Source organism: Amphiprion ocellaris, chromosome 24 (genome assembly GCF_022539595.1).
Source record: "Amphiprion ocellaris isolate individual 3 ecotype Okinawa chromosome 24, ASM2253959v1, whole genome shotgun sequence".
Classification (NCBI taxonomy): domain Eukaryota; kingdom Metazoa; phylum Chordata; class Actinopteri; family Pomacentridae; genus Amphiprion; species Amphiprion ocellaris.
This window is the reverse complement of record NC_072789.1, coordinates 18,355,080-18,376,252: the sequence shown is the minus strand read 5'-3', so window position 1 is coordinate 18,376,252 and position 21,173 is coordinate 18,355,080. Positions and strand designations below refer to the sequence as shown.

At 41.0% G+C, this 21,173-nt stretch overlaps 1 protein-coding gene across 3 annotated transcripts; it reads left to right on the top strand.

Annotated features, from left to right (window-relative positions):
- Window positions 1-9,828: 9,828 nt before the first annotated feature.
- alkal2b (ALK and LTK ligand 2b) lies at window positions 9,829-19,296 on the top strand. 3 transcript variants are annotated; one of them, XM_023284470.3, is made up of 6 exons: window positions 9,830-10,185; window positions 10,813-11,045; window positions 13,050-13,103; window positions 13,206-13,286; window positions 18,534-18,610; window positions 18,858-19,296. In XM_023284470.3, exons 2-5 carry the CDS (start codon window positions 10,823-10,825, stop codon window positions 18,596-18,598), a joined length of 423 nt encoding a protein of 140 aa, XP_023140238.1. In that variant the 5' UTR covers window positions 9,830-10,185; window positions 10,813-10,822; the 3' UTR covers window positions 18,599-18,610; window positions 18,858-19,296. The 3 variants fall into 3 exon arrangements, with proteins under 3 accessions (XP_054864325.1, XP_023140238.1, XP_023140237.1); XM_055008350.1 differs by having other exon boundaries at window positions 9,829-10,198; window positions 18,534-19,296; XM_023284469.3 differs by having other exon boundaries at window positions 9,832-10,185; window positions 18,534-19,296.
- The last annotated feature ends 1,877 nt before the right edge of the window (window positions 19,297-21,173 follow it).

The window sequence follows — 21,173 nt, the reverse complement described above, 5'->3', positions numbered from 1 at the left end:
TGTCCACTGTAGGATCCTGGTCTTGGTTCAGGACTTTTATATGATTATTCGTCTGTAGTTTGTCTCTGAACTGAGAGCACTATTCTGAGTGGAATAAACATTTGAAAACTCCAAGTACTTGGACAGATTGTAATATTTTGGCTGGCATAAATCTTTTGAACCCTAACTTTTTAGTTCGAAGGTACTATTTTGGGATCGCAAATCTTTAGAACCACAAGTTATTGGACCAGAAGTAGTATTTTGAGTAGAATAAACCAATAAAACTACAAGTATATGGACAGAATGTTGTATTTTGGATTGAACAAACCTCTAAAAATATTTATTGGACAGAGTGTAGTTTTTTGGCTGGAATAAATCTTTTAAAATCATAATGTATTATTTAGAAAGTACTATGTGAGCGTAGCAATCCTTTAAAATCACAAGTTATTGGACAAAAAAATAATATTTTGAGTAAAATAAACCAATAAAACTACAAGTACTTGGACAAAATGTAGTACACACGTGGACACAATTGTTGGTACCCCTCAGTTAATGAAAGAAAAACCCACAATGGTCACAGAAATAATTTGAATCTGACAAAAGTAATAATAACAATTCTATGAAAATTAACCAATGAAAATCAGACATTGCTTTTGAACTGTGGTTCAACAGAATTATTTTAAAAAATAAACTCATGAAACAGGCCTGGACAAAAATGATGGTACGCCTAGAAAAGACTGAAAATAATGTGACCATAGGGACATGTTCAATCAAGGTGTGTCCTCTAATTAGCATCACAGGTGTCTACAAACTTGTAATCAGTCAGTTGGACTATTTATAGGGTTACAGTAGTCACTGTGCTGTTTGGTGACATGGTGTGTATCACACTAAACATGGACCAGAGGAAGCCAAGGAGAGAGTTGTCTCAGGAGATTAGAAAGAAAATTATAGACCAGCATGTTAAAGGTAAAGGCTAGAAGACCATCTCCAAGCAGCTTGATGTTCCTGTGACTACAGTTGCACATATTATTCAGAAATGTAAGATCCATGGGACTGTAGCCAACCTCCCTGGACGTGGCCACAGGAGGAAAATTGATGACAAATGGAAGAGACGGATAATACGAATGGAAACAAAAGAGCCCAGAACAACCTCTAAAGTCATTAAAGGTGAACTCCAAGGTCAAGGTACATCAGTGTCAGATCACACCATCCATCGTTGTTTGAGCCAAAGTGGACTTCATGGGAGACGACCAAGGAGGACACCATTGTTGAAAATAAATCATAAAAAAGCCAGACTGGAATTTGCCAAACTGCATGTTGACAAGACACAAAGCTTCTGGGAGAATGTCCTGTGGACAGACGAGACAAAACTGGAACTTTCTGGCACATCAGCTCTATGTTCATAGATGCAGAAATGAAGCATATGAAGAAAAGATCACTGTCCCTACTGTGGAACATGGAGGAGGTTCTGTTATGTTCTGGGGCTGCTTTGCTGCATCTGGTACAGGGTGTCTGGAATCTGTGCAGGTACAATGAAATCTCATGACTATCAAGGTATTCTAGAGAGAAATGTGCTGCCCAGTGTCAGAAAGCTTGGTCTCAGTCGCAGGTCATGGGTCTTGCAACAGGATAATGAGCCAAAACACACAGCTAGAAACAGCCAAGAATGGCTAAGAGGAAAACATTGGACTATTCTGAAGTGGCCTCTATGAGCCCTGATCTAAATCCTATTGAACATCTGTGGAAGGAGCTGAAACATGGCGTCTGGAGAAGGAACCTTCAAACCTGAGACAACTGGAGCAGTCTGCTGATGAGGAGTGGACCAGAATACCTGCTGAGAGGTGCAGAAGTCTCACTGACAGTTACACAAATGGTTTGATTGCAGTGATTGCCTCAAAAGGTTGTGCAACAAAATATTAAGTTAAGGGAACCATCATTTTTGTCCAGGCCTGTTTCAAGAGTTTATTTTTTACAATAATTCTGTTGAACCACGGTTCAAAAGCAATGTCTAATTTTAATTGGTTAATTTTCATAGAATTTATATTTATTATTACTTTAGTCAGATTCAAATTATTTCTGTGACCATAGTGGGTTTTTCTTTCATTCACCGAGGGGTACCAACTATTTTGTCCACGTGTGTATTTTGACTGGAGAAAACATTTACAACTACACGTATATCGACAGAATGTAGTATTTTGACTGACATAAACCTTTTAAACCATGACTTCTTAGTTAGAAAGTACTATTTTGGGGTAACAAACCTTTAGAACCACAAGCACTTGGACAAAAAGTAGTATTTTGGCCATTAAAAAACATTTAAAAATACAAGTACGTGGACAGTACATAGTATTTTGATGACATAAATCTTTTAAACCATAACATATTAGTTAAAAAGTACTATTTTGGTGTAGCAAACCTTTAGAACCACAAGTACTTGGACAGAAAGTAGTATTTTGAGTAGAATAAACCAATAAAACTACAAGTACATGGACAGAATGTAGTATTTTGGCTGGAATTAAATCTTTTAAACCATAATGTGTTTATTAGAAAGTACTATTTGAGCGTAGAAATCCTTTAGACCCACAAGTACTTGAACAGAAGTACTACTATGGCTTTAAAACTGTAAAACTCAGCAGACAGACTTGCTGTTGCGTTCGGGTGCAGTTCAGACCTCTGACCATTGGGTGGAGTTGTGGATCCATCCTGGATCTGCAGAGTTCTCCAGACGGTGTTCCACGGATCCAGTCCTCAGCTGTTCCTGGCAGACGTCTGGAACCTCGACGAGGTTCTAGATGATCCATGATAATGTTTATGAGGTTCTTAGGGGGAGTGGATGTGTTTGAGAGGTTTTAAGGAGGTTCCACGGTGAACTGCTGTGAAGTTTAAGAAATTGTTCTGAGTGCTTAAAGGATCTTAGAGGCCCTCAGTTGATTGAGAAGGCTCTTTTAAGAAATGGAAGAAAATGTTTTCATGGAGGTTCTTGTTATTGGAGGCTTCCAGATGTTCACAACAGTTTAGGTAGTTGGTGGAGAAGGTCTAAAGACTTCTAAAGAATTCAGAACTTTGGATTTCACAGAGACTCCTCATAATGTTCCAGATGTTTGCAGTGATGTTCCACAGGTTCTCCTGGGTGCACCCGGTGCTCGGTTTGGTTCTACAGGTTCAGACATCGCAGAAGTTCCAGAAGAAAAAAGGTTCTTAAACAAGCTTCAGTGGTTCCTGTGGATGTTCCAGAGGCGCAAAGAATCTGAAAACCTTCTTTAAAATCTGAAGATGATTTATGGCTTTTGGTTCTACGTGACTGAGTTCCATGAAGAACGTTCCAAGGTTGTCCAGTAAAAGGGTTCCAGAAGTTTTTGTGAAGTTAATGGTTCTTTAGGATGTCTAAAGGGTTCGGGGGATATTCTGGAACACTAGAAGATCCTTTAGGAGCCTTCAGAACTGCTTTACAGCGTCTGACAGGTTCTCCAGGAGAATGATGAACAAGTTCTTCAGGATTTGGAGAGGTTTATGTGGTTATGATGTCGAGGTTTATAAGAGTTTATAGGCCATTTTGAGATTGTAAGAGTGAAGCTTTCAGGCTTATTCTCAAGGTTTTAGAGGTTCTTGGTGATGTTCGTGAGGTTGTTGTGGAGGTTCCACAAGTTTTAAGGCCAGCGGTTCCACCTATATTTGAGAAAATGTATTTGAGGAGGTTTAGGTGGTTCCTGGGGATGTTCCTGAGGTTCCAGTGAGATTACAGAGATCTTAGGAGGGTCTGAACGTTCTTTTTCTAGACATTTCTTGCTCTTTAAAAAGTTCTGGAGATGTTTCCAATCTCCTGAGGAGATGTTTCTTCGGTTATAAGCTGACTGCACAGGTTCATGAGGAGGTTTCACGGCCTCCAACGGTGTTCTGAAGGTGTCTGAGGAGGCTGAGGAAATGTTTTTAAACAAGAAGCAGGTTCTGAGTACATTTCAGGGCATTTCCCATAAAGGCCTCATCACACAGTTCTAAGTGGATCCAGGACGGAACAAGCGGACCTTCTGTAGCTGGGGTGGCCTGCAGCTGTTTCTCTGTGGTGGAGGTCAGATGCAGCAGCCAGACAATCGTGGTACTGTTGGAGGCTGCAGCAGTGTCCTGGAGGGAGAACCCAAACATACACCATTTATTTTTTCCCTCCAAAGACACGAGACGTTCAGCGATGAGGCTTAATGTGAGGGTGGAAGTGGAACCGTGTGACTGCTGGCTGTTAGTTTGGTTCTGAGGCTTCACATCTGAGCGGAACGATGAAGTAAATCACTGACAGATTTATCGACGAAACCGTTTGGTTCTGCTGCATTAGAGCATCTCAGATTTACTGCGACCCTCAGCGACCTTCATGGTGGAGAAAAAAACAGCAGAACTTCAATGTTCTAACGTTGTTCCTCTGCAGGAACCTGATCAAGTTCATGTTCTTCACCGAGGATCATCATTAGAACCAAACCTGTGAAGATTAGTGTCTCTTTGTGGTCATTTTGTGTCTCTTTGTGGTTGTTTTGTGTCTCTTTGTGGTGGTTTTGTGTCTCTGTGGTTGTTTTGTGTCTCTTTGTGGTGGTTTTGTATCTCTTTGTGTCTCTTTGTGGTTGTTTTGTGTCTCTTTGTGGCTGTTTTGTGTCTCTTTGTGGCTGTTTTGTGTCTCTTTGTGGTTGTTTTGCATGTGTTTGTGGTTGTTTTGTGTTTCTTTGTGGTCATTTTGTATCTCTTTGTGGTTGTTTTGTGTCTCTTTGCTAGTTTTGTGTCTCTTTGTGGTCATTTTGTGTCTCTTTGTGGTTGTTTTGTGTCTCTTTGTGGCTGTTTTGTGTCTCTTTGTGGTCATATTGTGTCTCTCTGTGGCTATTTTGTGTCTCTTTGTGGTCGTTTTGTATCTCTGTGGTTGTTTTGTGTCTCTTTGTGCTAGTTTTGTGTCTCTTTGTGGTCATTTTGTGTCTCTTTGTGGTTGTTTTGTGTCTCTTTGTGGCTGTTTTGTGTCTCATTGTGGTTGTTTTGTGTCTCTTTGTGGTCATATTGTGTCTCTTTGTGCCTGTTTTGTGTCTCTTTGTGGTCGTTTTGTATCTCTTTGTGGTTCCTCCCTGCCTAAAGAACAGGAGAGATCTTGACACCCCTGGTGTTGTTGGTTCGTGACATCACCAGGTAAATGCTCTGTCGTCGTGGTAACGGGGTGCTGACAGCAGATTGGTGTGTGGAATGATAACAGGAAGTGAAGCTGGCAGAACGGAGTGCGCTCAGTCCCAAACTGCCAACGAATGTTCCTTCAGACTGTCAGGTGGAACCCTCCGACATGTTCTAGTGCTCTTAGAGACCCGTAGAACGTTCCAGATGAAGTCCATCAGTGGGTTTCTGGGTCTCTTTGAGGTTCTTGGAGGTTTTTGTCGTTTTTAATAAAGTTGGAGTTCTTGAAGACAACCCAGAGGTGATGAAGGAGGTTTTCCTGAGTAGAACTTTCCAGACACATCAGGGGGTTCTTGAGTTCTGTGGGGTCTTTGAGAAGGTTCCTGTAGACCTCCTTGTGGGAGCCCAGAGGTCCGTTGGTGAGGTTAGAACGGTCTGAAGTGTCCTTAAAGGCAGGTAACGGGCTCCCAGGGGAGGTTCCAGGGGTTCTTGGAGATGTTCCAAAGCAGAGCCTGGAGGAACGCTGCAGGTCTGGATCTATGCGGAGAGACGGAGTAACTGGCCGTGAGAAACCTGGTTTGTACTGGAGTGACCTGCATGAACAAACACCTGAAAGCCTGAATAAATACAGGTGGAATAAACACTCACACGTTATGGACACACACACATGTACAGTCTACACACACACACACACACACACACACAGACACACACACAAACGCACACATGTACAGTCTACACACACACGCACACACACAGACACACACGTACAGTCTACACACAGACACACATACACGCACACACACACACGTGACCCAGCCGTGTTCTCTCCTACAGCCCTGATAACTTCGGTTCCTCCAGATCCTCAGCAGAAACTCCTGCGTCGTATCTCCAGTGTTTGTTGAGATCTTCAGGATGTGAAGGCAGTAGAAGAACAAATAAGGGTGGAACCGTGTGAACAGAACCAGCAGCTGTTCTCTGATGGTTCTTCATCTCCTGCCTCACAGTTCTAGAGCCAATCTAATCGTGTTGTGGTTCCACCGAGGTTTGAGCTGAACGTTCTCCTAAACAATCACAAGTTCTCCAACCAGAACAACCAAATGACCTTCTAGAGTGTGTCTCTTTGTGGTCATTTTGCATCTCTGTGATAGTTTTGTGCCTCTTTGTGGTAGTTTTGTGTCTCTTTGTAGTTGTTTTTGTCTCTTTGTGGATGTTTTGTGTCTCTTTGTGGTTGTTTTGTGTCTCTTTGTCGTTGTTTTGTGTCTCTTTGTGGTAGTTTTGTGTCTGTTTGTAGTTGTTTTTGTTTCTTTGTCGTTGTTTTGTGTCTCTTTGTGGATGTTTTGTATCTCTGTGATAGTTTTGTGTCTCTTTGTGATCATTTTGTGTCCCTTTGTGGTTGTTTTGTGTCTCTTTGTGGATATTTTGTGTCTCTTTGTGATAGCTTTGTGTGTCTTTGTGGACTTTAAACCAGTTTTATTTGACTGTAATGTTCTCGTACTTTCTTACATGAAGCTCTTTTGTGCACCCTTCAGTGAATTCAGATGTTTAAACTTCCAGAGTCTCATAACTTGACGTGAACAAATAATCGCAAAACCCTCCTCAGATATGTTTTGTTGGACCTGCAGAACCTTTGGACAACCTTCAAATATCTGATGAATCTTCAGGAAAATCTAAATCATTCCCAAAAAACTCCAGAACTCCCCTAAACCTGTTGATGAAGTCCACGACCAACCACTGAAATGTCTTCAGGCATCAGAGGCATCTTTTCAAAGAGTTTCCAAAATCAGAAAATGTCAATGAGATGCTCCTCATTGACGCTCCTGAACCTTCCAAGACCTAAGGAACCTTCAGAGAACATCAGAAACATTTCCCAGACGAGTCAAAATTCAACAAAACTTTCCAGGAATCTCCTGAAACCTTCTCAGAGACCTCACTAGGTGCCTTGAAAACCCCTGAAACATTCGCAAGACCTCCTGGAACCCCTAAATAACCTGTGAAACCTCTTCAAGAATCTCTGGTACCTTTTTAAAGAAGCTTCTAAACTCCTACAAAGAAGTCCAGGTGAAAAGGTGCTCCTTGTTGGACCTCTTTGACCTTCTCTGGGACCTTCAAAGACCTACTGAATCCTCATAAACACCAAAAGCCCCAGAGAGCGTCCATAAAACCCCCTTTAGATGTCAAACCAGTGCAAACGGTTCTTCAGAAGCCCTCTGAAAGCTCCCCGAGTACTGTGGAAATCAGTGAATTAGTTGTGGTCCAGCTGCTCCTCTCCAGTGTGGAGATGTTGGTCTGAAGATGTGCAGTGACAGGAAATGAGCGTGTCCTGTGGTCGCTGAAGCCTGCAGACCTTCTGACTGAGCAGCTGCTGGAGATGCTCAGGCCTCCAGAGCCGTCGGCTGTTGGTTCGTGTGTTTCCTGATTGTTTGATTTCTGACTGATAAGATCTTTGACGTCTTCAGAGGAACGTCCTGACGTTCTACAGACTTTCTTCACGTCTTTGAAGGAGGTTTCAGAGGTCATCAAGATGACTGGGGAGAAACATGGGGTTCCTCAGGGTCATTGTTTGTCTCTTTCTGCTCCTTTTGTGCTTCGTTGTCGTCATTTTGCGTCATTGTGTTGTTGTTGTGGCTCTTTTGTGGTCCTTTGTTTGGTTTTTTGTTTGGTTCCATCATGTTGTTGTGTTTCTATTCAGGTTAGTTTCTTCATTTTCTGGGTTGGTGTCATGTCGCTTTCTGGTCGTTTTTTGTTGAATCTCTTGAATCTCTCTTTTGATTTTTTGCATCTCTTTGTGGTTGCTCTGTGTGTCTTTGTGGTTATTTTGTGTCTCTTTGTGGTTGTTTTGCGTCTGTGGTTTTGTGTTTTTGTGGTTGTTTTGCGTCGCTTTGTGGTTGTTTTGTGTCTCTTTGTGGTTGTTTTGTGTCTCTTTGTGGTTGCTTTGTGTTTCTTTGTGGTTGTTTTGCGTCTCTTTGTGGTTGTTTTGCGTCTCTTTGTGGTTGTTTTGCGTCTCTTTGTGGTTGTTTTGCATCTCTTTGTGGTTGCTTTGTGTTTCTTTGTGGTTGTTTTGTGTCTCTTTGTGGTTGTTTTGCATCTCGTTGTGTTTGCTTTGTGTTTCTTTGTGGTTGTTTTGTGTCTCTTTGTGGTTGTTTTGCGTCTCTTTGTGGTTGCTTTGTGTTTCTTTGTGGTTGTTTTGTGTCTCTTTGTGGTTGTTTTGTGTCTCTTTGTGGTTGCTTTGTGTTTCTTTGTCGTACATTTGTGTAAAGCAGAACAGTAGAATCTGACCTCTGATATTAAACCGTCACTCTGTTCTCCGCTGTCAGGACTAAGCGTTTACTGTGGATCCGTTTTCCATCGGAACATTCAGGGTTTGAGTAATTTTGGAGAAACATTTTGTGTCATTCATGATTAGTTTCAGTTTTATTTTGGACCAATTTAAAGTCATGTTGATCAGTCTTTGAGTCACTGAGGACATTCTGGTTCCACTTGGTTCTAGAGGAGAAGTTCTGGTGTGATGTTGTTCTCTGGATGTTCTCCTGTTGGAACGTTCCTCTTCTTCATCTGGTCAGCCAGTATTCTGGTTCCTCCTCAGACCTTCATGCTGCTTCTAGAAATGTCTTCAACATCATCACACTCCCACCTCCATGCTTCACTGTCAGGACTAGTTCTGGTCAGGTTCTCATCAAACATCTGGACTCCATCTGAGCTGTTACAGAACCACAGTACCAAGCTCTGATTAGTGGTACTATGACTCCTTCTAGACCTCCTGATTAGTGGTACTATGACTTCTGACTAGTGGTACTATGACTCCTTCTTATCTCCTGATTAGTGGTACTATGACTCCTTCTAGACCTCCTGATTAGTGGTACTATGACTCCTTCTAGACCTCCTGATTAGGGCTACTATGACTCCTTCTTATGTCGTGATTAGTGCTACTATGACTCCTTCTAGACCTCCTGATTAGTGCTACTATGACTCCTTCTTATGTCCTGATTAGTGCTGCTATGACTCCTTCTTATGTCCTGATTAGTGCTACTATGACTCCTTCTAGACCTCCTGATTAGTGCTACTATGACTCTTTCTTATGTCCTGATTAGTGCTACTATTACTCCTTCTAGACCTCCAGATTAGTGCTACTATGACTCCTTCTTATGTCCTGATTAGTGCTACTATGACTCCTTCTAGACCTCCTGATTAGTGCTACTATGACTCCTTCTTATGTCCTGATTAGTGCTACTATGACTCCTTCTAGACCTCCTGATTAGTGCTACTATGACTCCTTCTAGACCTCCTGATTAGTGCTACTATGACTCCTTCTAGACCTCCTGATTAGTGCTACTATGGCTCCTTATCTCCTGATTAGTGGCACTATGACTCCACTTCCTCTGATCAGTTCTTTTCCACGTGGAGCCATGATGCAGACGTTCTAAAGTTCTTGTTCTTGCTGGTTCCTCTTATTCTAGAACAGATTTTAGGATTCTTATTGATCTTCTTGGATTTTCTGACTGATCTTCTGATGAGCTGCAGCGTTTTTCCTTCTTCCCGCTGAGAGGGAGTGCTGCACCGCTGCTACTCTCGTCTGTCACACGGTGCGCGTGCGTGTGGGTACGCACGCTAACTGTCCAAACACGCACGCATGCACGCACTCCCCTCCTCCTCCTCCTCCTCCTCCTCCTCCTCCTCCTCCTCCTCCTCCTCCTCCTCCTCCTCCTCTGTATTTCCGTACTCTGATCCTTCAGGCTCCAGACTCGCAGCAGGACTCGGAGCGCGCGCTGCCCTCAGCTGATCAATCAGATCAATAGAGGATCGATACCGGAGTCAGAGGCATGAGCCCGTGCAGCTGTGCGTCCTCTGCTGCAGGTGGGGCCAGCTGATGGTGATGAAGGTCCCGCGGAGACCAGTCTAAGATGCCACCGGGCCCCGGAGCTCCACACGCGGCTCTGATCCACACCAACCCCGGATAGACTCACTCACACTCGGCCACGGTCTGCGGGACGAACCGGGAGGCAGAGCCCGGGACCAGAGAGGGAGCGGCGTGGGGCGGAGCCGCAGGGAGCCGCAAGGAGCCGCAGAGAGCCGGAGGTGAGCAGAGCAGGTCCGAGTTTCCTCTTTATGCTGCAAGAAAACTCACAGGTGAAATGATCCTCAAAAAGAGAAAACGAACTTTAAAGAAACAATATCAGCAAAAACTCAGTTTAACTTTAAAAAACTTTAAAAATCAAGTTTATTTTGCTGAACTTTGGTTTGGATCTGTAATTTAATTCATGTTAGTTGGAGTGAAATTATAATAATTTAGCCATTTAAAGTCACTGAGTTCAATGATTTCAACAAAAACATGAAAAAGAAAAAAAACTATCTGGAAAAACTTCATTTTTAAAATTTTGTCTTAATTAATGCGGAAAAAACTACTTGCAGCAGCTTTAAAATAAGATTTACCAACTTTTTAAAATGTTTTAATGTTGGTTTTAATTTCAGCTCATATTTATTCTGTTTAATATTTAAAATGATAATAATAATAAAACATATTTAAGCTGTAACTGGAGTAACTTTAACAACTTAATAACACGTGTTCTTAATTGTAGTAATTAAAATAATCTGAAAAGACATTTTTATCAATCAATCAATCAATCAATCAATCAATCAATCAATCAATCAATCAATCAATCAATCAATCAATCAATCAATCACCGGCTGTCCGTGTCCCTGCAGGCCCGCAGAGATGCTCCTCCCGCGGCTGCCGGTTCTGTCCGCCCTCCTCGTCCTGCTGCTGGCTGCGGGTCGCTGCACCGCGGCGGCGCTGCTCAGAGGCTCCGGCAGCCGGCCGGAGGGTCCGGAGGAAGGCCGGGGAGCGCTGGAGCCAGTCGGCCGATCTGAGAGGGCCGCGGCGGGGCTTGAAGGAGCCAAAGCCCCGGAGAGAGGAGGCCGGTCTCACCACGGACTGGGTCAGTACCGGTACTACTGAAAATACTACAGAAAATACTACTGTTACTACTTAAAATACTGTTGAAAATACTACTGAAAATACGACTGGTACAACTGAAAATACTACTAAAGATACTACTGAAAATACTACAGAAAATAATACTGGTACTATTGAAAATACTACTGAAAATACTACAGAAAATACTACTGGTACTACTGAAAATAATACTAAAAATACGACAGAAAAGACTACTGGTACTACTGAAAATACTACTGGTATTACTGAAAATACTACTGAAAAAGCAATTGGTACTACTGAAAATACTACTGGTATTACTGAAAATACTACTGAAAAAGCAACTGGTACTACTGAAAATACTGTGAGTACTACTGAAAATACTAGTGGTATTACTGAAAATACTACTGAAATACTGCTGGTACTACTGACAATACAACAGCAAATTCTACTGGTACTACTGAAAAAAATACTGAAAATACTACTGATACTACAAAAATACTACTGGTACTACTGAAAAGACTATTGAAAACTCAGTGATCATGAAAGTCTCTCACAGCCTCCATCAGACAAACATCTTCAGGATCTTCAGTCAGGACAGTTTGGAGCCACAAAGTTAGAGATTAGCTGGAAAATGGTCAGTTCTGATGGAAACGTGTCAACGTCTACAGTCCATCTACTATCAACGGTCCACTATCTACAGTCTACTGTCTACAATCTACAGTCTACCGTCTACGGTCTACCAGCTACAGTCTACCGTCTACGGTCTACCATCTACAGTCTACCATCTACAGTCTACAGTCTACCAACCACAGTCTACAATCTACAGTCTACCGTCTACTGTCTACAATTTACAGTCTACCATCTACAGTCAACCATCTACAGTCTACCGTCTACTGTCTACCATCTACGGTCTACCACCTACGGTCTACAATGTACAGTCTACAGTCTACCATCTACAGTCTACTGTGTACCATCTACAGTCTACCGTCTACGGTCTACAATCTTCCATCTACCATCTACAGTCTACCATCTACAGTCTACAGTCTATCATCTACAGTCTACCATCTACAGTCTACCGTCTACCGTCTATAATCTACAGTCTACAATCTACAGTCTACCGTCTACGGTCTGCCATCTACAGTCTACCAAATACAGTCTCCATCTACATCTACCATCTGTTTATGTCAACAGTCTCCCATCTACAGTCTACCGTCTACGGTCTACAATCTACAGTCTACAGTTGAGCATCTACCATCTACAGTCTTCCATCTGCAGTCTACCGTATACGGTCTATAGTCTACAGTCTACCATCTACGGTCTACAATGCACAGTCTACAGTCTACTAGCTACAGTCTACCGTCTACTGTCTACCATCTACAGTCTACCATCTACAGTCCACCATCTACAGTCTACAATGTACAGTCTACTATCTACAGTCTACCATCTACAGTCTACCATCTACAGTCTGGATCAGAGGAGTCAGCAGCTGTAGTCGACTGAAATCACTCAGGAGAAGTTAAGAGGTCATGAACCCAATAAAATCTGATCAACAGTCTAACATCTACTATCTACAGTCTACATCTACAGTCTACATCTACAATCTACTATCTACCATTTACAGCAAAATCTAATCAACACAAAGTTCTACATCAACAAAACTGATCATTAAATTGATGTTTATTTATGATCCAGCAGTCATATTTCCAGAACAACTTTAATAAATCTAAGAACGAACCAGAATGAATGGTTGTTTATTCATGTTTCAATGGTTCCATCATAAATCCAGAGTTCTAGCAGTCAGTAGAGTCTATAGATTGATGGGTTGATGGACTTCAGTGGATGAAACTTTGCTTCTCGACTGAATCTAGTAAATTTCAGAGACGTTGTTGAACATGGAGATCATAAATCATCTGGAAATTAAATGTTTGTTCTTGAAAACATCAGTAAACGTGAATGTCTTCATACTGCTGCTACGGCTGATGCTATATTTGAACTGTTTTTTCAGAGGGTCACCTCAGAGATCGGCAGCACAAGGAGAAGTTCATCATCCACCTGACAGGTAGGACCACCATTACCCACAGCTGCTGAAATAAAGCTTCAATAAATGAACCACTGGATGCTGCTCAGCTTTCATCTACTGCTCTGCTCCTTCTGTCTTCAGGTCCGCTGTCCTTCGACCCAAAGTGCAGGAAGCAGTTCTACAGGTTGTACTACAACACCAGGGACTGTATGGTTCCTGCCTGTGAGTACCAACACCATCACTCAGGGTACCAACACCGTCACTTAGAGTACCAACACCATCACTCAGGGTACCAACACCGTCAGTTCCATTCCCTCAGCGTCTCCAACGGTCCAGTCTGTTAGAAGTTAGGGTTCTATCCATGATGCAGAAATCAGGTTCTGATGCAACGTCATCATGAACTGGATCCTAAAACCACGTCTGAGCTCTGAAACAGCCCTCAGAAACACAAAAAATGATGTTTGGGCTCAAGGAAAAGACAAATGTTCAATATTATTATTATTATATATTATTATTATTATTATTATTATTATTATTATTATTATTATTATTATTATTATTATTATTATTATTATTATTATTAATAACACACCAGTTTACATCGTCTGTGAGTTACGACACCTTAGGTTTTACCACCGAACTACAAATAACCTGTTAGCTCCTGCTAGCTAAATATTGCTCCTGTTAGCTCATGTTAGCTAAACATAACTCCTGCTAGCTCCTGCTAGCTCCTGTTAACTCCTGCTAGCTAGATATAACTCCTATTAGCACTTGTTAGTTCCTGTTAACTCCTGTTAGCTTCTATTAGCTCCTGTTAGCTAAACATAGCTTCTGTTAGCTCTTGCTATCTAAATATAACTCCTGTTAGCTCTTGTGAACTCCTATTAGCTCCTGTTAGCTCCTGTCACCTGCTGCTAGCTTAACATAACTTCTGTTAGCTCCTGCTAGCTAAATATAACTCCTATTAGTACCTGTTAGCTCGTATTAGCTAACCATAACTCCTGTTAGCTCCTGTTAGCTAAACATAACTCCTATTAGCTCCTGTTAACTCATTTTAGTTCCTATTAGGTCCTGTTAGCTAAACATAACTCCTATTAGCTCCTGTTAATGCCTATTAGCTCCTGTTAGCGCCTGTCAATGCCTGTTAGGTCCTGTTAACTCCTGTTAGCTCCTGCTGGTTCCTGATTGTGTTCACTTATTGACTTAATTCATTTTTATTTCTTGACAGAATAAAGACAGGTTCTAAAGTCAGTTACTAATAAAATGTTCTTGTTCTAATGAGTACTTCCTCGTTAATGAAAGGTATTTTCTCACTAATTACAGAATTACAAAGTTTGAAAGTTCATAAATGGTTTAAAACTCATTGCTTCCTGAACTTCTTCAGTGATTCAGGACGGCTGCAGAAACAATTTTAAGTTCATTATTTCTAAACACTGAATCGCTGCTTACTGAGTTACAAACACGAGTTTTAAACATCTGAAAAGTTTAGTTGATCCAAGTGGTTCTTGATGTTTTCATATGATGTTCTCTAATTTTGATCTGCCAATGGGACTTGAGACGGAAATTAGCCGTATGGCTACAATCTGTTGTATTTACATGAAAATGTACATTAATACGAATTGTCCCATTTTAAAAATAAATGAATAAATAAAATGAAAATATTTTGGCTATTAGAACAATAAAAGCTTTGAAAGAGCCGCTCTTTAAACCATAAACACACCTTTAAAACAACAAATATCAGGTTGGTGCAGCTTCAAGCATCATTAGAACCTCATTAGAACCACATCAGAACCTCGTCAGAACCTCATGAGAACCTCATGAGAACATCATTAGAACCTCACTAGAACCACATTAGAACCACATTGGAACAACATGAGAACATCATTAGAACCTCATAAGAACCTCATCAGAACCTCATTAGAACCTCATCAGAACATCATTAGAACCTCATCAGAACCTCATTAGAACCACATCAGAACAACATGAGAATATCATTAGAACCTCATCAGAACATCATTAGAACCTCATCAGAACCCCATTAGAACCTCATTAGAACCACATCACAACCACATTAGAACCACATTAGAACATCATTAGAACCACATTAGACCCATATCAGAACCACATTAGAATCTCATCTGAACCTCATCAGAACCACATCAGAACCTCATTAGAACCACATTAGAATCGCATCAGACCCACATTAGAACCACATTAGAATCTCATTAGAACCACATCAGAACCACATTAGAATGTCATCAGAACCACATCAATGTCTCATTAGAACTACATCAGAACCACATTAGAACCTCATTAGAACCACATCAGAACCTCATGAGAACTACATCAGAACCACATCAGAACCTCTTTAGAACCACATCAGAACCAAATTAGAACGTCATTAGAATCACATCAGAACCTCATGAGCACTACATCAGTACCGCATCGGAACCACAGTAGAACCTCATTAGAACCACATCAGAACCTCATCAGAACCACATTAGAACCTCATCAGAACCTCATTAGAACCAAATTAGAACCTCATTAGAACCACATTAGAACTTCATCAGAACCTCATTAGAACCACATCAGAACCATATAAGAACCTCATTAGAACCACATTAAAACCTCATCAGAACCATATTAGAACCATGTTAGAACATCATCAGAACCACATCAGAACATCATTAGAACCACATCAGAACCTCATTAGAACCACATTAGAACCACAATAGAACCTCATTAGAATGACATTAGAACCTCATTAGAACCTCATCATAACCACATCAGAACCACATTAGAACCTCATTAGAACCACATCAGAATCACATCAGAACCTCGTTAGAACCACATTAGAACCTCATTAGAACCTCATCAGAACCACATCAGAACCTCATTAGAGCCACATTAGAACCACATCAGAATCACATCAGAACCTCATTACAACCACATCAGAACCTCATTAGAACCACCTTAGAACCACATCAGCATCACATCAGAACCTCATTAGAACCACATCAGAACCACATTAGAACCACATCAGAATCACATCAGAACCTCATTAGGACTTCATTAGACCCACATTAGAACCACATCAGAACCACATCAGAACCTCATCAGAACCACATTAGAACCTCATTAGAACCCTGCGTCCTCTGGAGAGTTGCCGGTTCAGTTCCCGCTGCGTGTCGAGCTGCTGCAGGCGTGTGTTTGGGGCCTGCAGCAGGACGAGGCATGTTCTAGACTCCGTGTTATCGCTGCCATCGTGTCAGAACAGCAGCAGCTCCTGTGATCTTAAATCATGCGTGTCGCTCGCTGTTTATCTTGGACGCCGTGTGAGCTCAGAAATGCGTGTTCCAGCTCACGTATGAGGACCGGCGTGACATTTAGGAGCCGTGACACTTAAATATGTTAAATATCGTCCTGGGGTTTATCTGCACGTCTTCCTGCTCTGACTCGGTGCTTCCAGCTGCAGCTTCAGGAGCTCTGGAGGTTCAAACATGTTCAGTGTTTGTTTACAGAAACCAGACAGAGGAGAATCCACCCTCTGGAACTTCACGGAAAGGTCACATGAACCGACTCAGATCTGAAGAAGTTTTTATTCTTCAGCCTGTAGAAGGAGTCATAGTAGCACTAATCAGGAGGTCTAAAAGGAGTCATAGTAGCACTAATCAGGAGGTCTAGAAGGAGTCATAGTACCACGAATCAGGAGGTCTAGAAGGAGTCATAGTACCACTAATCAGGAGGTCTAGAAGGAGTCATAGTACCACTAATCAGGAGTCATAGTACCACTAATCAGGAGGTCTAGAAGGAGTCATAGTACCACTAATCAGGAGTCATAGTACCACTAATCAGGGGTCCGTTTCACGAAGCAGGTTTAGTGAAAACTCTGAGTTTGTTAACCCTGAAATGAGGGAAACTCTGGGTTTTCCATTTCACAAAGGGAAGTAACTCAAACCAGAGACAGAGGGGTAACTCTAGCCTGTTTCACAAAGAGGGGTAACTTAAACTCTCGGTCAGTTACCATAGTAACAGACTCTATGACTCTAACCTGGTCGGGACCAGGTTTATCTCAGTAAACCTCAAGTTTCTCTCTGTCTCGGCCCTCTTTCAGCCACACACGCTATTTGATTTCCTCATCCATTCATTCAGCTGGTGAGTTTTGGCGTATCCTTCTGCCGTGTGTCAAAATGTCATGTCCTTTTATGAAGATCCAGTGGATGAAGGAGCAGCATTACTGTGCAGAGAATTAAATATTCGTCAGGAGATTGTTATCAGACCGCACATAGAAGGTCTCGCATTTCCAGACAATTATCTTTTAGAGCGGTACCGTTTCACGTCACAGTCCATAATCTACATACGCATCCTAATCCGTCCTTACATTTACAACATTACCAACCGCAGTCATGCTCTCACATCCCAGCAGATATTGTGTGATGTGCTGCGGTTCTTTGCAAATGGAAGTTTTTTATATAATGTAGGAGATGCAGAGCACTTCAGTAAGACAACTGCATGTAGGATGGTCAGAAAAGTGTGCCTGGCCCTGAAATGACGATCTTTGTCGTTTTCCCTGGACATAAACCTGTCAGAGCCATCAAGCCTCTGTGTGTGTGTGTGTGTGTGTGTATATATATATATATATATATATATATATATATATGTGTATATATATATATATATATATATATATATATATATATATATATATATATATATATATATATATATATATACACATACATACATGCATAACTTAATAGTCTACTATTCAAACAGTTTTCCTGTAATATTATTGTGATTTAAACTTACGCATTGACCAAGGCAGCAATGTTCTTCCACACCGTCTCCCTCTCTTTTGCAGCTGCAGGTGTTGCACTTCTTTCTAAAAACGTGCTCAAACTCGCTATATAAGCGCATTAAGATTTCCAATTCAAACGGTGTAGTCCTCCGCTTCCCCGTTGCCGTGGCGACTCGTCGAATCGGCGCTCCATTGATATTGGCTTTTCAGAGTTGTGGTGCACGCGCTTAACTCCGGGTGAAACTACTCCGAGTTGATTTAACCAACTCGAATCAGCCGTTGTGAAACCGAAAACTCAGAGTTTTCTATCTCAGAGTAGATCAACTCAGAGTTCAGGGTTAAACTCAGAGTTTGTTGAACCTGCTTCGTGAAACGGACCCCAGGAGTCATAGTACCACTAATCAGAGCGTCCTGATAAAAGTTTGCTGAAGAACATGAGAAGAAGTCTGGTGGATGTTGGAGAACATTCTTTGGTCAGATGACAAATAACTGACCAGGACTACCACAGTGAATGCATAGTCCTGGTCTTTATTCCTCCCGTCTTGATGCTAAGCTAGGCTCAACACCTCCTGGACCTCGTGATTCCGTTGTTTTTATTGTTGTTGTTGTTGTTGTGTTTGTTGTTGTTTTCCGGCTGCAGATTAACTCTGTGTTGTCGTTCTCCTCTGCAGATTTTAAAAGATGTGCTCGTCTGCTGACTCAACTGGCCAAGAGCCCTCGCTGTACGGAGAGATAAACACCGACGATGGTACGACTCTGCTCAGACATCCATCTACACAAAACTAAATATACGTCCTGAACACTGGACACCAGACGGAACACAGTTTACAGTGGAGACGGATGAACTACAGCTGGATGACAGGACTTAGACACAAAAAGACCACAAAGAGACACAAAACTACCACAAAGACACACAAAACGACCACAAGGAGAAACAAAACAACCACAGAGACACAAAGCGATCACTTGATTCTTCATTCATGTCTTCTTTACAGACTCTGGACAGGAAGTGTTACTGTGACAATGAGAAGGAGGAGGCGGGGCTTACCGATGAGGTTCATCACTGTAGAAGTTCTCCAGCCAATAGAAACTCAGCGCTGCAGCCAATGGGCTCGGCCGACTTTACTGTTTGTTGTTCTGCTGTTCTGTCAGACGACCAATCAGCTCGCGCCTCTGGACCGAACGGATCCGTTTTTTTTCTGGAGTTAAATTTGGACGGAATCTGGATCAGCGATCCGGTGCTGGACCTGGTTCTCCTGGGTTCTAACAGAGTGCAACTGACGGCTGATTTGGTTTCCTGGACCATGAAGTTCTTTTCTAGAGGAACCGAGGACCAAAGCTTCATAGCCACTTCTTAAAAACTGATGTTTCCAACAATATTCTGTGTATTTATTCTGTTGATGCTGAGGAATAAAGGCAAACGTTTCACAGAGACTCTGGCTTTGGTTCTTGTTTTGGTGCCGTCAGCATTCAGTGGTGGACCGTAGCTAACAGATGTCGATTTGTAGTTCTTTTATGTTGGTTTTTAGTTCTTTTATGTTGGTTTTTAGTTCTTTTATGTTGGTTTGTAATTGTTTTATGTCAGTTTGTAGTTCTTCTATGTTGGTTTGTAGTTCTTCTATGTCGGTTTGTAGTTCTTCTATGTCGGTTTGTAGTTGTTTTATGTCGGTTTGTAGTTCTTCTATGTCGGTGTGTAGTTCTGTGTCGGTTTGTAGTTCTTCTATGTCAGTTTGTAGTTCTTCTATGTCGGTTTGTAGTTCTTCTATGTTGGTTTGTAGTTCTTTGTCGGTTTGTAGTTCTTCTATGTCGGTTTGTAGGTCTGTGTCGGTTTGTAGTTCTTCTTTGTGAGTTTGTAGTTCTTCTATGTTGGTTTGTAGTTCTATGCCGATTTGTAGTTCTCTTATGTTGGTTTGTAGTTCTGTGTCGGTTTGTAGTTCTTCCATGTTGGTTTGGAATTGTTTTATGTCGGTTTGGAGTTCTTTTATGTCGGTTTGTAGTTGTTTTATGTCGGTTTGTAGTTTTGTATGTTGATTTTTAGTTCTTTTATGTCTGTTTGTAGTTCTTTCCTGTCATTTTATTCGTTTCATGTCTGCTTGTAGTTCTTTTATGTTGGTTTGTAACTCTTATACGTTGGTCTGTAGTTTTATGTCGGTTAGTAGTTCTGTTTTGGCATTTTGGTGTTCTTTTATGTTGGTTTGGAATTTTTTATGTCAGTTTGGAGTTCTTTTATTGTTTTGTAGTTGTTTTATGTCGGTTTGTAGTTGTTTTACATTGGTCTGTTGTTCTTTTATATCAATTTGTAGTTTTTTATGTCGGTTTGTAGTTTTTTATGTCGGTTTGTAATTTTTATATGTTTATTTCTTTTATCTTTTATGTAGGTCTCATCTTGGTTTGTAGTTCTTTTTGTCAGTTTGTAGTTCTTCTATATTGTTTTGTAGTTCTTTTATGTCGGTTTGGATTTGTTTTATGCCAGTTTGTAATTCTTTTATGATGGTTTGTAGTTCTTTATTTCGGTTTGTAGTTCTTTTATGTTGGTTTGTAGTTGTTTTACGTTGGTCTGTTGTTCTTTTATGACAATTTGTCATTATGTCAGTTCTGAGATTTAGTCAGGTTGTTTGACCTGAATTCATTTTGGAACAGGAATAAAAACACATACTTGGTGGATATTTAGAATTTTAGCTTTGGTTGTTGTGCTGCAGGCTTTGTGAAAGAACTTCTTGTCCTGAGAACTGTTCAGCTGGAGGGTAATTCCATTTTATTTTGGTCTGTCTGCAAAATAATCTGCTTATATATGTCTATTCGCTCTGGCGGTGACAAATGATATGTCGATACGATGTTTGGTCATCATTTAGTTTGTCATCGCTTTATGTTCATGTTCTGTTGCCTCTGTTGCCCAGTCATTTTCTGTCGATGTGAGTTTATTTTATGTTGATTTATAGTTCTTTCATGTTGGTTTGTAGTCTTTTAATGTCAGTTTGTAGTCTGTCATTTGTAGTCATTTTTATTTGTTTTGTTTTCATTTTATGTAGTTTTGTCATCCTTTCATATCAGTTTCATGTCATTTTATCTCAGTTTATTTCCATTTTATGTCACTTTGTAGTTGTTTTATGTCCATTTGTCATCATCTCAGTCAGTTTTGTAGTTTTATGTCTGTTCACGTTTGCTTTATGTTGATTTGTCATCATTTAATCTCAGTTTATTTTTATTTTATGTCACTTTTGTAGTTGCTTAATGTTTGTGATCATTTCAGTTTTGTAGATGTTTTATACATTTGTACTTTTTAGTTTGTTTGCTTTATGTCAATTTGTCAT